General features: G+C 31.2%; 1 protein-coding gene across 1 annotated transcript; it reads right to left on the reverse strand.

Moving 5' to 3' along the window:
* Positions 1-1,741: 1,741 nt before the first annotated feature.
* Positions 1,742-11,269, reverse strand: LOC111999068 (probable disease resistance protein At4g27220). Its single transcript, XM_065774741.1, has 4 exons — positions 11,035-11,269; positions 2,535-5,476; positions 1,830-2,192; positions 1,742-1,747 (listed from the first exon to the last, which is right to left on the reverse strand). Exons 2-4 carry the CDS (start codon positions 5,469-5,471, stop codon positions 1,742-1,744), a joined length of 3,306 nt encoding a protein of 1,101 aa, XP_065630813.1. The 5' UTR covers positions 5,472-5,476; positions 11,035-11,269.
* Between the last annotated feature and the right edge of the window lie 3,634 nt (positions 11,270-14,903).

Raw genomic sequence — 14,903 nt, forward strand, 5'->3', positions numbered from 1 at the left:
TTACTCCAGTCGTTATTCCTGAACAGATGTAGCCTGCAGTGGCCAATTATTATAAACTTGCATTGTCGTTGTTCAGGGTCTTGCTGTGTGAATCATTGTGAGCCTTGCAGGCTAGCTCTTCTTTCTCATCTATCTGGAGGACTGCACTAGTAATTGAAACATGAGAAAGATCACAAATTTGATTAAAGTCGGGCAAGTCAAGAAGAAAGTGGAAAACAAAAGCCCGATGATATTTTAGCCCTTACTAGCCAAATAGGCAAGTCCTGTTTATGGCCAAATCTACGTTTATATATATTGCAGGGTCTTTCCATGATATGATGGGCGAAGTTTACGTTAATGACATTCTTTTATAGGCAATATATATATGATTTTTTTATACAATATATAGAATTCAAACTCATCACAAGTAGGCTTCAATTAGCTCCACTCATAAAGTCTTTTGTAATCGAATAAGTTGAAGGGTATCAAGGGTATGATATCTAATAAGTTTTTCTACTCATCTTCTTTTATTGATTCTATATCTTTTCCATCCTACTTTATTTCTCTACTTTTATTGAAATTGGTTTGTCGTTGCATTAGAATTCAATTACACTTGATTACATTTGATTCTATCTAATCAGCATAATCACCAAAACAAACTAGTTACGAAATCATATTAAGAGCCTCCAGTCATGTCCTAGCTCATCTGAGAGCTAGATTTGCCTCAATTGTTTGTCTCTTGCCTTCTCTCCAAACCCCTAATTTTTAGTTTCCCAAATTGGGAAACTTTGGAGGGCAGAAGATGGAGGTTCCAATTATTATATAAAATGATCAATTTTTTTTTCCTCGTGATTTTCATTTATATCTATTTCTTTAAAATCAGCAAAAGATGATCATAATTGTCAATTTTTATTTTATATAATCATCCCCGCCACTCTCCCATATTAATTTTCATAGTATCCAAATAAAGGGAAGTGATAGTTATTCCCCTTCTCCTACTTAAATTTTAAAATATCCAAACAAGAGGAAGGGGTAATCATTTCTCTCCCTCCAAAGTTCCAAACACATTGCAGATCTCATTAAAATTTTTATTTTCTTAAACTAACTAAATACATCCAACATAAAAATAAAAAATGAAACTAATAATTACCCTAGTATATGCATTATAAGTTAGGGATTTTTTTCAAATGGTTACGAAGTATTAGGATTTATTAATATTAAGAATATGGACTATTGGATGGGCTACTATATTATTATTACCATCACAAACACCATGCCGTGTTTAGAGGCTTTGCTTCTTTCTTTCTTTTTTCTTTTTCTTTAATTATAAAAGAAAAATGCATATATAACAATTTTTAGTTTACAAGAAGTACTTGAGTTTAAATATAAATATTTTTTGAAGTAGAGAAAAGTGGATATTAGGGATGATTATTATTATGCTATGTAGGATCAAATAGAAAGCACTTAAAAAAAAACGAAACAAAACCAACTGCAGGAATTGTACTTACCTCTCCATTTACATGCACGACATCGTCTAAAGTTCGGGTAAAACAGCCAGTGATGTCTGGACAAGTTAGCACGTCTAACTCTAAGCGATATAAAGATGGCAGTGTAAAATGGTAGTTCCTTGGGCAAAGGTTGACAAGGCATGGTAGTTGTGTGAATCTTAAGTACTTCAGTTTAGGGAGTATGACATCTTTTCGAATTTGGCCATCTCTTCCATCCTTTTGGGCGAATACTTCCACAAATTGAGAGGCTCCTTTTATTTCTACACGTCGTAGCCGTAGAAGACCATCAGCAATGGTCACAGGGAAGAGACACGTCATTTTGTTGCACTCATTGACACTGACTTCAACTAGTTGTGGAAAGCATGTTTCCTGGAGATGAGCCTGTGGTAAGATCTGATCATCCTGAGTAATTAAATACTCTAATTCATCACACCTATCTATATTAAGAAATCTCAATTTCTGTAGACTTTGAGCAATGGTTAGTGTGAAGAGCTTTCTTAATCGCTTACACCTGGACACTGTTAACCTTGAGAGCAACAATTGTTCTTGATGATTTCCTTGGGAAAGAAATCCTTCAGGCTTAAACATCTCTTCTAATTCTTCACAGTTATTAATTCCCAAATCTTCCAGATTTAACAAACCTTGAGTCAAGAGAAGTAGAACTATGTCACACAGTCTGCCTTCCACATGCAATACTTTTAATTTCTGAAAAATACACATACAAATTTAATTAATCCAATAGACTTAAACGTACATTAATTTATGTGAAGGACAAGATATGTGTTTGATGACATTTATGTGAAGCAAGAGTTTTTTTTTTTAAAGATATTCGAAAGTGAAACTATATGGTACATGTGTTTGATAACAATAAATTTCTGCACAAGCAATGGTGATTGCTAGCCACTACTCAAGGAAATTTTGAAGAGGGCCCTTGAAAATATGGATTGCTAAGAAAGAGAAAAGGAAGAAGTTATCTCTTGCACAGGGCTCATGCACCCTATGTGAATCTGACATGTGGGTGTAAATTTATTGTAAATGAAAAAATACCTTTCCTAGAGCTTGCATATTAGCTTCCAGATCAGCAGCAAATGATGACTTCATCTCAGGGCAGTTCACCACTTTTAGCACCTCCAAAGATGGCCACATTGAAGAACAAGTTCCTCGATATAAAGTGCCAAAATTTGGCAAGTCCTCAAGGATTAACCATCTCAACTTCGATAGTATGACATCATTCCCATCCACAACTTCTCCTTCATCTTCATGGCCAATTACTTGCTTTAATTGAGGGAGTTTGCTCATTCTAAGCGTTTCTAGTTGTGGAAAGCCTCGAGCAACTGTCATTGGAAAGATATATTCTAGTTGATTGCATCCAACTATTTCAAGAAATCTTAATTTCGGGAGGCATATATGTTGATTTTGACTATGCAATAGCATTCTGTCTTCCTTGGAAATTATTTGCTTCAATGCATTGCAGTTTGAGAGTTTTAGATTTTCCAACTTTCCAAGACTTTGAGCAACGACGGGTGAGAGTAGCTTGGTCAACAAGCTGCAATAATTCAATTCTAATACTGTGAGATTGCTGAAAGTTAACTGATGGTCAGGTCCCTGGCATATTGTTCTCAGACAGCTCAAATTTTGAAGCGATAGTTTGACCAAATTAGAGAACATAACAGCATGATTTTCTCTAGTTATATCAATGAGGTATTCCATCCCACAAGAATCAATTAAAAGATATTCCACATTACGGAACAATAGCTTGAATGCATTAGGTGAGGAAGCATCCAAATTGATGATTCTTAAGATTCTGGAGTATGGATATTCTGGAATTTGAGGGCCAGTAAATGTGTGATACCCATAGAAACTGTTAATAGATATGTCATATCTTTGCAGGTTTGGAAAAACAAAGCCTTCAGGAACACGGGTAAATCTCAAGTGTAAAGAGAGCACAATCAAGCGAGATAGTGAACTCAACTCTGATAATTTAACATTGCATCTTGTTGCTTGTCTTTCTTCATCATCCCAATCTTTGAACCTGTCCTTAACAATGTATAGTTCCTCTAGTAAGGATAATCTTTGTAATAGACCTGGCTGAATCTGGTTTTGTAGGTCACATCTCATCAAATCTAACAGTCTTAAATTCTTCAGTTCACCCAAGTCATTTGGCAATGCATCCATACGACAATGGTAAAAGCTCAAAACCTCAAGTCTTTTAAGCTTTCCCAAGGAATAGATGTTGGTAAAATTGCAGCGTGCCAAATATAGGCTTCGAAGGTTTGAAAACAAGTCAAGAGATTGTGATGACAAGACTTTTAGTCGTAGACTTAAAACTTTGAGAACATTCAGCTCTGCAAACAACGTGTCAGAAACTTCACTGAAGCCTAATTCATTTCGTCCCAATAACAAAATTTTGAGTCTTGGACATGCTATTTTATTGGGAAGATGTTCAGGGTTTGAAGTCATCAAGGATATTGCTGTCATACTATCAAAGTTTTCGTTCTTCTCTAAACAAGTGCAGACTCTTAGCATGAATTCATTTTCTCCTTTGGATACTATCCACAAGGCAACATCACGAACCATGTCATGCATTTTCACATGTGTTTCTTGATTACTTTCTAACAGCAAATAAGAATCTTTGAGGTTATTAATTATCACACGCACTTCGTTCCTCACTTCTTCAAGACAAGTAATGGTTCCAAATTCATCTAGCCCCATCACATATCTAGCTAATTCTTCAATAGAAATGTCATAATCTTCTGGAAATAAAGAACACAACAAAAAGCAAAACTTGGTTTTGCGCTTTAAATGATCGTAACTCCACTTAAGACATACATAAACATTTTTTTCATCATCAACACCTTCTATATCCATAAGTCTAGACTCTTCTAGTTGTTTGAGGGCTACCTTCCAATCATTGAGAGGTTTTCTTGCTAGAGCCTTTCCCACTGTAACAATTGCAATAGGCAAACCTTTGCACTCTTTAACAACTTTCATCACCACATCATTCAAAGGAGGATAGTCATCAATTATACATGCAATTTTCTTTATTAAAGCCAATGATTCCTTATCTGATAAGAAGTTCAAGGGAATCTTCCTTCCACAATCCATTAAATTGCACACATGGTCATTCCTTGTAGTTAGAAGAATCTTGCAACCCTTGTGATCATCATGAAATGGAATTCCAATAACTTCCAACTCAACATCTTTCCAGACATCATCCAAGATTATGAGAATCTTTTCTACACTCTTTATTCTTAAGCATATTCGATTTGCTCTTGCTGAACTGCTCTCCTCATCAAGTTTTAGATTTAATTGGTCCGCAATCTCCCCTTGAATTCTTCTAATGTCTGGAGTCAAGGACACAGTAGTCATCACAATGTCATTAAAAAGATTTGATTCTTTGGCTCTCTTATGTACTTCCTTCACCAAGGTTGTCTTCCCAACCCCTCCCATACCACATACTCCAATACTGTAACTATTATTGTCACATAATGCCTCCATAATTCGTTGAAAAGTCATTTTTCTTGATTCAAACATTTCAAAATCACTAGACATAAAGATTTCTATACCAGGAGTTGGAGCACGGTGGGCAACCTGAGTAAAATTGCCCTCAAGATGGAGTTTTCTTATAGTCGTTGTCTTCTGGGTGGCTTCCTTGCTTAATTTGTATCGCCCAATCCATTTAGGAAACCGACAATTGCTGGATTTCTTGTTTTCTTCTATTTTATTTTCTAAAGTATGCACGTCTGCCACTACTTGGTTCACATTTGTGAGCCACTGTTGTACAATTATTTCTGTAACTTCAGTATTCATTCTGGCTCTCTCAACTCGTTCTTGCACTATTGCTTGTATCGATACCAGTTCTTCTTTTGCTTTCCTAAGATCATTGAAGATCGTGTTGAGATGAAACAAATAGCTAACTTGACGTTTTATCGGCTTTACAGTGTACTTTCCAATCTCAAATAAAATGGAGGTGGCAGATTCCATCTAATCTGAAAATAAAAGATAAATTATACAAGTTTAAAGATAGACAAGAACGAAAGGAGAAGCGACGAATTTGAAATCAGAAGTGTACCTTGTTTACGAGCTAACACACTTCAGAGTATGCAAGTTGAACGATAAGCAAAACAATTGCTACGGATGGCACAATGAAGAGTATTCAGGGAACGGAGTACGCTGCCTTTAATTTTGCTTGCCTTTTTTTATTTTATTTAATGAGATAGTTATAATATGCTAATATTCTGTAATCCTTTCAGCTTGAACTATTTCTCTTCTAAATCCTTAAGCATTTTGTGCTTGGAAATGTGTCAACTCAACGCTTGCCCTTCTACTGCAAGGAAAAAGAGAGAATTACTTTTCTTACATTTTCTTTTTCATAAAGTTTTCTTATTGATTAATTAATATGTACTATTATATCTGTTATATATCAAATTTCATTCACACAATTATAAATAAAAATTTTAGATAGAAATACCATTTTGTTCCCTACATTTTGGAATCATAGTCAATTTGGTCCTTATATTTTTGTAGCAATCAATTTGGTCCTTACTATTTTAAACTTGTAGTCAATTTAGTCCTTACCGTTAACTCACTAATAGAAAATGCTCAATGAGTTAATGGTATGACTAAATTGACTACATGTTGAAAATAACAATGATCAAATTAATTGCTACTAAAATGTAAGAACTAAATTGACTGTGACTCCAAAATGTAAGGACTAAAATAATGTTTTCGCCAATATTTATCAATGTCAACTATTTTAGAACCTATAAAAATACAATATAATAGAAAAAAATATAAAGAAGTAAGAATTTTAATCGAATAAAAAACATAAAAGAACATTATGTTATATTTCACAAGTTATAAAAAATATATATAGAAACTCAAATTATTTTGCAATAATTTATTTTTCTTCATAAAAATGTGTGTATACACAATAGAGTAGGGAAATAATTACATAATAATTAATCCTAAATTATAATATTATTTTCACTAAAGTATACTTTTGGCCCTTAAATTTGAGTTGATTTCATATTGGCTCTTTACATTTCAAAAGTTTATATTTTAGTCATTCACGTTTGATTAAGTTTTTAGTTAATTGGCCATTTACATTTCAAAATTTTCATTTTCATTAATGGGTAAATATAAAAATAAATCAAATATAAATGGTCAAAATGAAAATTTTAAAACGTTAAGGGTTTTCATGAAAACAAAATTAAACCTGAAAGTGCCAAACTAAAAACTAAATCCAACATGAAAGGACAAATAAATTTTTTAAAACATTGAACTTTAAGGACCATACATGTAATTTAATCTATATTCTTTCACTCATTTACTTAGCCAAACATAATAATAATAAAAATAAAAGTATATATTGTCCTATATTATTATAATTTAAAATTATTTCATTTTTCTACCTTAACATATTATATATTATATTAATCAAGATATAATCATTCAAATTATAGAAAATCATAAGATAAAAAACTAAATATTATTATGATAATCAAGATCTAATCATTTAAATTATGGAAAATCTTAATAGATAAAAAAACTCAAAAGTATAATAAGAATATAAATGTTGATATTTAATACATACAGTAAAACATGGAATTAATAATATTGATTTTGATAATTTTGCTGTTGTATATAATGACATAATTAAAAAAAAAAAATAGATTGTAAATAAAAGTATCAAAGTCACATAAAGTGGAAGTATATAAGTATAAGAAAAAAGTTTGACTATGAAATTGGCTGTAGCTTAAGGCTACGATTTCACTTGATATATTTTTATTGGGTGTGAATTTTGACAAACACCATTGGATTACATTTCCTTCTTATATCTTCCATGCTTACAAAATTTCTAAAAAATTAAAAATCAATAGCTATGTCATCAATAAATTATTTAAATTATAAGTTTTTGTAGTCTAAAATTATGCATAGAAAAAAGTTTATGGATCATAATATATGTATATTTATATCTTTTATGCTTACAAAATTTCTAAAAAATTAAAGATCAATAGCTATGTGATTAATAAATTAATTAAATTATAAGTTTTTGTAGTAAAAAATTATGCATAGAAAAAATTTTATGGATCATAATATATGTATATTTTCGTAACTTTTTGCTATGAAAATATATGTATCAAATGTGTAGTAAATGATTCAAAAGTCAAATATAATGACAACAATGAGATTTGTATAGTCAATCATGTTTTTCATTAGGCTACTCTAAATAGTAAGTCAATGCATATCTTACATTTGGGTATTAGTTAGAATTATTTTCAAATGAGTGTACCAATAAAAGTAAATGTGTATAAATTTTATCTAACTATCTCGTGTATCGCATGAGTTGATAACTAGTATATATCTATTTTCATAACTTTTTGCTATGAAAATATATGTATCAAATACGTAGTAAATGATTCAAAAGTCAAACACAACTTTATGTATAAAATGCATAGTAAATGATTCAACAGTCAAACATAACTTTTTGCTCCTTGTATTTGGCCTTATTTTCAATTTAGTCCTGAAATTTCCACAACTTTTAATTATTTTGGTTGTCATCTCACTTACAAATAGGGGTGGGGGGGGGGGGGGAACATTAACAGATATTTTTTCATGACAATCCAAGCTACCATTCAATAATAAAGAAATATCAATAATTTACTCCCAAAAAAAGTATCAATAAAAGAGAAAATACAAAATAACAAGTTTTCAATCTATGTCATCTACTTCATGATGGACCTTGACATTTATTTTTTTATTTTAATGACATAGGAGAATTTCACTTAAATTAGTTGCACATCGCAGAGCATACTATACAACAATCATCACTGTTAATTAAACTCCTACGGGCAACTGATCCCACCCACCAAAACTAATTATTGGATAATCAGGACTTTTCACCCTTGATAGGCTAAGCAATTTATCCTCATGCCTAGGATATAATTTATTTTGTACTAAAAATTGCATCTCTCTTTCCCTTTCAATATACATTATCAAAGAGTCCATTAAAAATCACATTCTAATTGAGTAATTATGTCGATCATTCTTCAACTTGATCCCATTACAATTCAAAAAGTTTCTTAACTAATCAACCAACTAATTAAGTTAAAAATAAAAACGAATAACCCAAGTGGACTCTGCCAAACACAAAGTTCACTAACATTTATTACTTTTAATAACTACCACAAAATAAATAAAATAAAGGATCTGGTTAATGGACACGTTAAACTTTTTATTTTTGAAAATATTTTCTTAGGAATTAAAAAAATTGTTATTACTTTTTCAATTCTCAAAAAAAAAATTAAAAATAAAAATTAATGTGGGTCTGAGAGCACACGTTAATAAAATCTTAAAATAAAATAACCCCACACGCTGTAACACGCCACACGCACACCACACACATGCCATAACACACCACACACACTAACACTACATATTCACTGACACACTCTGAGAGTCCCTCTAGTCCTTAAAGCCCCACCACTCATTACCCATGTAAGAAAAGCTATCAAATTTCAAAAAGAGGAAGAAAAGTTTAGGTAAAAAAACAACAATAGAGACACCAGAGAGAGATGCAAGCTCACAAGTTGCAACATACCATTGAAATGGTCACCCACTTTGCCTTTCTCTAACCAGTTCCTGGTGTTTTCACTTTGCCTATTCACACACAGTCATGCCTCGGCCTTCACAAGCATCTCTGATTAGGTTTTTGCTCTCTTTTTTTCTTTTCTTTTCTTTTTGGAATTTGATGGAATGGTTTTGGGAATCTGTTGTGGTATTGAGTTCAGATTGGTTTTGTTTAAATTTTTCAAGGGCCGGGTCTAAAATTGGTTGATTAGGCTAAATTTTCTTTAGCTTCTCTTAGTCATTTTGTGGTTGGGCTAATTGTTTTGAACTTGCTACTTTGTATTTTAAGATTCTAGATCAGTATATATATATATATATATATATTGGTCTTCTTCTTTTTGTTTAAGAGGGCTAATTATTTTGTTAAGAGGGCAAGTGTAATTTTATTTAGCAAAATTGCTAAAATCAGTTACTCTATATATATATATATATACACTACTAATTGTTTTCCCAAAATTTGGGGGCATTGCCCTCCTAAGCCAAAGAATAGCTCCGTCCTGTTTACAAAAATACCATTTTTAAACTAGGAGTGCAGTTTAAACTAGTACTATAGGTGTAATATTAAATTTACAGTAAGTGAGATGATGAAAGGTAACAAAATAATTAAATTTAAAAATATAAAGATCAAATGGAAGCAGTGACAACTTGATAATCAAATGAAAATAAGTCAAAATATGGAGGCCAAAATGTTTTCCAAAAATTAAAAATATATGTAGGTGTAATATACAATATGATAGGATATTTTACTAGCTTAATCTGTACTATTTTGATCTTCAACTCCATTTCTTCATCTTTGACTAGTAATTGTTCTTTCTTTCTTTCTTTTTTTCCCATAGAATATTAGAATGATTAAAAATAAAAATAAAAAACGAAAAGAAATAAACCAAGACAAAATCTGCAGAGTAATTAAGTAGCATGATCAAAGATCGTAAAGCAACAACTGTGCCAGAATTAGTAGAAAATGAAGATCGTAGAGCAGCTTTTNCAAGCATCTCTGATTAGGTTTTTGCTCTCTTTTTTTCTTTTCTTTTCTTTTTGGAATTTGATGGAATGGTTTTGGGAATCTGTTGTGGTATTGAGTTCAGATTGGTTTTGTTTAAATTTTTCAAGGGCCGGGTCTAAAATTGGTTGATTAGGCTAAATTTTCTTTAGCTTCTCTTAGTCATTTTGTGGTTGGGCTAATTGTTTTGAACTTGCTACTTTGTATTTTAAGATTCTAGATCAGTATATATATATATATATATATTTGGTCTTCTTCTTTTTGTTTAAGAGGGCTAATTATTTTGTTAAGAGGGCAAGTGTAATTTTATTTAGCAAAATTGCTAAAATCAGTTACTCTATATATATATATATATACACTACTAATTGTTTTCCCAAAATTTGGGGGCATTGCCCTCCTAAGCCAAAGAATAGCTCCGTCCTGTTTACAAAAATACCATTTTTAAACTAGGAGTGCAGTTTAAACTAGTACTATAGGTGTAATATTAAATTTACAGTAAGTGAGATGATGAAAGGTACAAAATAATTAAATTTAAAAATATAAAGATCAAATGGAAGCAGTGACAACTTGATAATCAAATTCGAAAAACAGAGTCAAAATATAGAGGCAAGAAATGTTTTCCAAAAATTAAAAATATATGTAGGTGTAATATACAATATGATACGGATATACAGTTGAACTTGTAACTATTTGATCTTCAAACTCCATTTCTCATCTTTGACTAGTAATTGTTTCTTTCTTTCTTTCTTTATTTCCCATAGAATATTAGAATGATTAAAAATAAAAATAAAAAACGAAAAGAAATAAACCAAGACAAAATCTGCAGAGTAATTAAGTAGCATGATCAAAGATCGTAAAGCAACAACTGTGCCAGAATTAGTGGAAATGAAGATCGTAGAGCAGCTTTTCGCATACCTTTTGTTATGGGAATCTGCAAAGTCTCCAGTCAGTTGTTGAAAGACGGAGACGTATGGTTTTCAAGGAAGTGGGGATCTCTACTATTTTTGCAATCAGAACTGCTTAAGCAAAGAACTCAAAGAGAGTTTAGCTTACTTGCATGTAGTTTATGCAAGCTTTTCCAGCCAGCAACAGCCACTGAAAATAGAAAAGTAAAAAAAGCCACCCAAGACATTCAAGTGTAGTCAATGATCCTGAAAAATACTCTCGCAGACCGCAGTCTCCACATTCAGGATCTTGCAAAAGCTAGCTCATTAGTGGAAGTGGTTATCATTCTTTTTTTATGTTTTTTTGGAGAAACTAGTGGTACAGGTACTCATCTTATTATCTTTTTTTTTTTTTTTTTTTTTTTTTGGGAAATTATGCTCATCTTATTATCAGTCACTTTCTCCAACTAGTGGTAATCATCTTATCGGTCATTTTTTAAAAGTATGGTTTAAAATCAAACCTGTGAACATCCCCCAAAAATAAAAAAGTTTAAAGTTTTTAGGGGTAGGAACGAAATTCCACTAGGATTATGAACTGTATCATAATTAATTTGATAATTAATTAAAATACAAATAAATATATTAAATTTGTAAAATTCTACTACAAAAATATTTAAAGCAATTTAATCAAATTTTAAATGAGTTTTCATAATTTTTATAAAGTCAATAAAAAAATAATAAAGAATAAACAAGTATTAAAAAAATTTCGTATTTAGTAATATTTCAAATAAAAAGCATTTTAAACGAGTTTTCATAATTTATAAATTTATAAATTTGTATTCAAATGTAAAATAAAATAATTCTTGAACGCAAATAAATTTAGCAAATAATAATTTATTGGAGAGAAATGATGTAATAAAATGGAAAACTATTAATCATGTAAAAGTAAAACAAATGTATTATGAATTCAACGCAAATAAATCGATAAGAGACACAAGATGGTGAGCAAGTGTAGTGGTCAAAGTGTTGGACATAAGCTTGAAAGGGAGGGGGAGGTCACTGGTTCGAACGGTTAATGAAAATATCTCATATTTGATAGTTCATAAATGAATGCTTAAAATAATGGAAAAGAAATATCATAAATGAATGGGATTGATTTAAAGTAACCTTGTTTGATCATTTTATGACAAAATTTAGGGGGTTTTGATAGTTTCTTTAAAAAATTTATTAAATTTAATTACATTCCTTTCAATTTTTTGAAATTTGAAAATTTGAGGTTTGAGAATATTATTATTAGGCCCATATTTTAAAATTTTTCACTCTCCATTAACTCTCCATTAAAACGCCCAAACAAGATAATGAAAATAATATTCTAAAACAATTTCTCTCATTCCATTCTATTTCATTTATTTTCCCCTTTCTAGACATAATGTTAAGAAATAGCAGAATGCATATTGTAGGGACAAGGCCCAAAACTGTATAGTAGGCCTTGGGCCTTATCCAAGACCGTGGAATGTTCAAGAAGAGATAAATAGTTGAGAGATTCTAGCTTAGTGCCTCATGACTAAGAAATGAATAGAAAGCTGTCCGAGGAGGAATATCTCCTCGGCCACGACAAACATTGCTCCAATGCATATTCCAGCAACGAAAATGACCTCAATAAAGGCACCAGTATCATAGGCATGTTTCATAAACACACGAGAAGGAAGTGAACTCAAAAATATCTAAGGAAAAGGTGCTACCTCCACAATAAATGCACTGCAACTACTTTTCTAACCGCATTTATGTGAAGAAGACCCCTGAACAGTACTTCCTTGGTCATCGCAACTCACAGAGAGCTAGAAGGGGTGTCTGATGGGACGGGTACTCAAGTAGTGGCTTGGACGGTTGACAAATGGAGGGCCAAGATCACCAGGAATGAGATATATAATGTGAGAGACCCTTGAAGGAAAGGGGATCGAAAAATAAAGAGGGAAGCACAGTAGTAGTCTAGAACCAAACTTGTAATCAAATCTCGGAAGCAATATACTAGAATCAGTCTCCTATGATTTGGCCGGGGATGCATTTTCTTCAGTAAAAGTCTATTATTCTTTTTTCTTCATCGCTAAAATCTATTAGCTTGTTGTCTAATTCACTAAAGTCTAGTTCTTCAGCCCGCTCTTTACAAATTTATTGTTTTGGCCTATTTGGGCTTAAGCCCATACTCCTTTTGGGCTAGGAGTTCATTTTGGGTCCATACACATGAAAATCAAGATTATAGAAGATGTAGAAAATAGCATAACTTATTTACGATAATAATGAAAACAATAATTGTTGAGTCACTATTCGAATGGTTCATGAAAATATTGCATATTTGAGAGTTCATAAATGAATAATTTAAGTAATGTATAAGAAATATCATAAATGAATGGAATTGATTTAAAGTAACATTTTTTGATCATTTTATGACAAAATTTAGGGGTTTTTGGTAGTTTCTTTAAAAAATTTATTAAATTTAATTACATTCCCTCCGATTCCTCCCAATTTTTTGAAAAGTGAAAATTTGAGGTTTGGGAGTTTGTAAATGAATGGAATTGATTTAAAAGTAGCCTTGTTTGGAATATTATTATTAGGCCCCTATTTTAAAATTTTTCATTCCTTCCATTAAAACACCCAAACAAGAGAATGAAAAGAATATTTTAAAACAATTCCTCTCATTCCATTCATTTCCCCCCTTCTAGACAGAATGTTAAGAAATAGCAGCATGCATGTGAAATTCAAGATTATAGAAGATGTAGAAAATAGCATAACTTATTTACAATAATAATGAAAACAATAATTGTTGATGTAGTTGATCACATTAGCAAATCTTAATCCATGAAGACCAATAATGAGCAAGAAATAGCACTAGAGTATTGTCAGTTTGGTTCAATGAGAGAATCTTCAATGCTTAAGTCAACAAGGCAAGATTTAGGGGTGTGTAGCTAATTACCCACCAATCTGCTAAAACTTACCCAACTTGCCAATTTGGGTCGATTGTTAAAAGGTTGATGGGTTGGTTTAGGTAGCCAGAGAAAAAAAAAAAATTGCTACAAGTTAATTGGGTTGAGTTTGGATCAGGAGATTCACAAATCCGCCTAAGCCAACCAACCTACCTATATTTTAAATATATATTATATGTGTTTTATTGATTACTCTTTTATCCCTCTCCCTAATATAAAAACATAAATCCTAACCTATTTTCTCATTACAACTCACAGGCTCTCACTTCACTCTTTACCTAGCTACTTAGAATTTTGTGATGGTGGAGCTACTACTTAAAATTTTCAGAAGATGGCAAAAGGTAGCAAATAGTTGTAAAGTTGTGGTTGTTCTATTTTGTTTCCATACTGAGTTGGGATAGAACTATTTGATATTTTACTATTTAATTAGTTGTTCATTTGACTTACCTTGTTGGACGAGTCTATCAAGGTCAAACAACCAGAACATGTTAGACGTTTTGACATGCTAGTCTTTTTGCCTTGTAGAAATATTTTTCATAATATATATATATATATATATTCAAAGATAACTTATCATCTTTATAAACTTTAATGAAAAAAAATTACATATTTTTCAATATATTTGTACCCAAAAAAATTTGCCATTATTTTATTGTATTTTTTTAATAAAATCTCTCTCTCTCTCTCTCAATATTATCACTCCCTAACATTCAATCTTCTCTATTTTTTTTAATTTAAATTTTGTATTCTAAATCAAGCATTGACAAAAATGGAAAAATTAACAATAACGATGAAAGGATTAGTCCCAAAAAAATAAATCTCCAACAGAAAATTTCTTTGTGAGTAATATATTTGTGGCATTGACATTAAATCTCCTATGTGCAATTTTTCAATTTAATTTTTCGAGTCTAAACCAAGT

Source organism: Quercus suber, unplaced genomic scaffold (genome assembly GCF_002906115.3).
Source record: "Quercus suber isolate HL8 unplaced genomic scaffold, Cork oak 2.0 scaffold_7, whole genome shotgun sequence".
Classification (NCBI taxonomy): Eukaryota; Viridiplantae; Streptophyta; class Magnoliopsida; order Fagales; family Fagaceae; genus Quercus; species Quercus suber.

Excerpts from the sequence above, each read along its gene's own strand:
- LOC111999068 (XM_065774741.1), bottom strand. The coding sequence starts at position 5,471 with ATGGAATCTGCCACCTCCATTTTATTTGAGATTGGAAAGTACACTGTA. Across the intron at positions 2,193-2,534 it reads ATATGCAAGCTCTAGGAAAG|AAATTAAAAGTATTGCATGT; the intron begins GTATTTTTTCAT and ends TGTATTTTTCAG.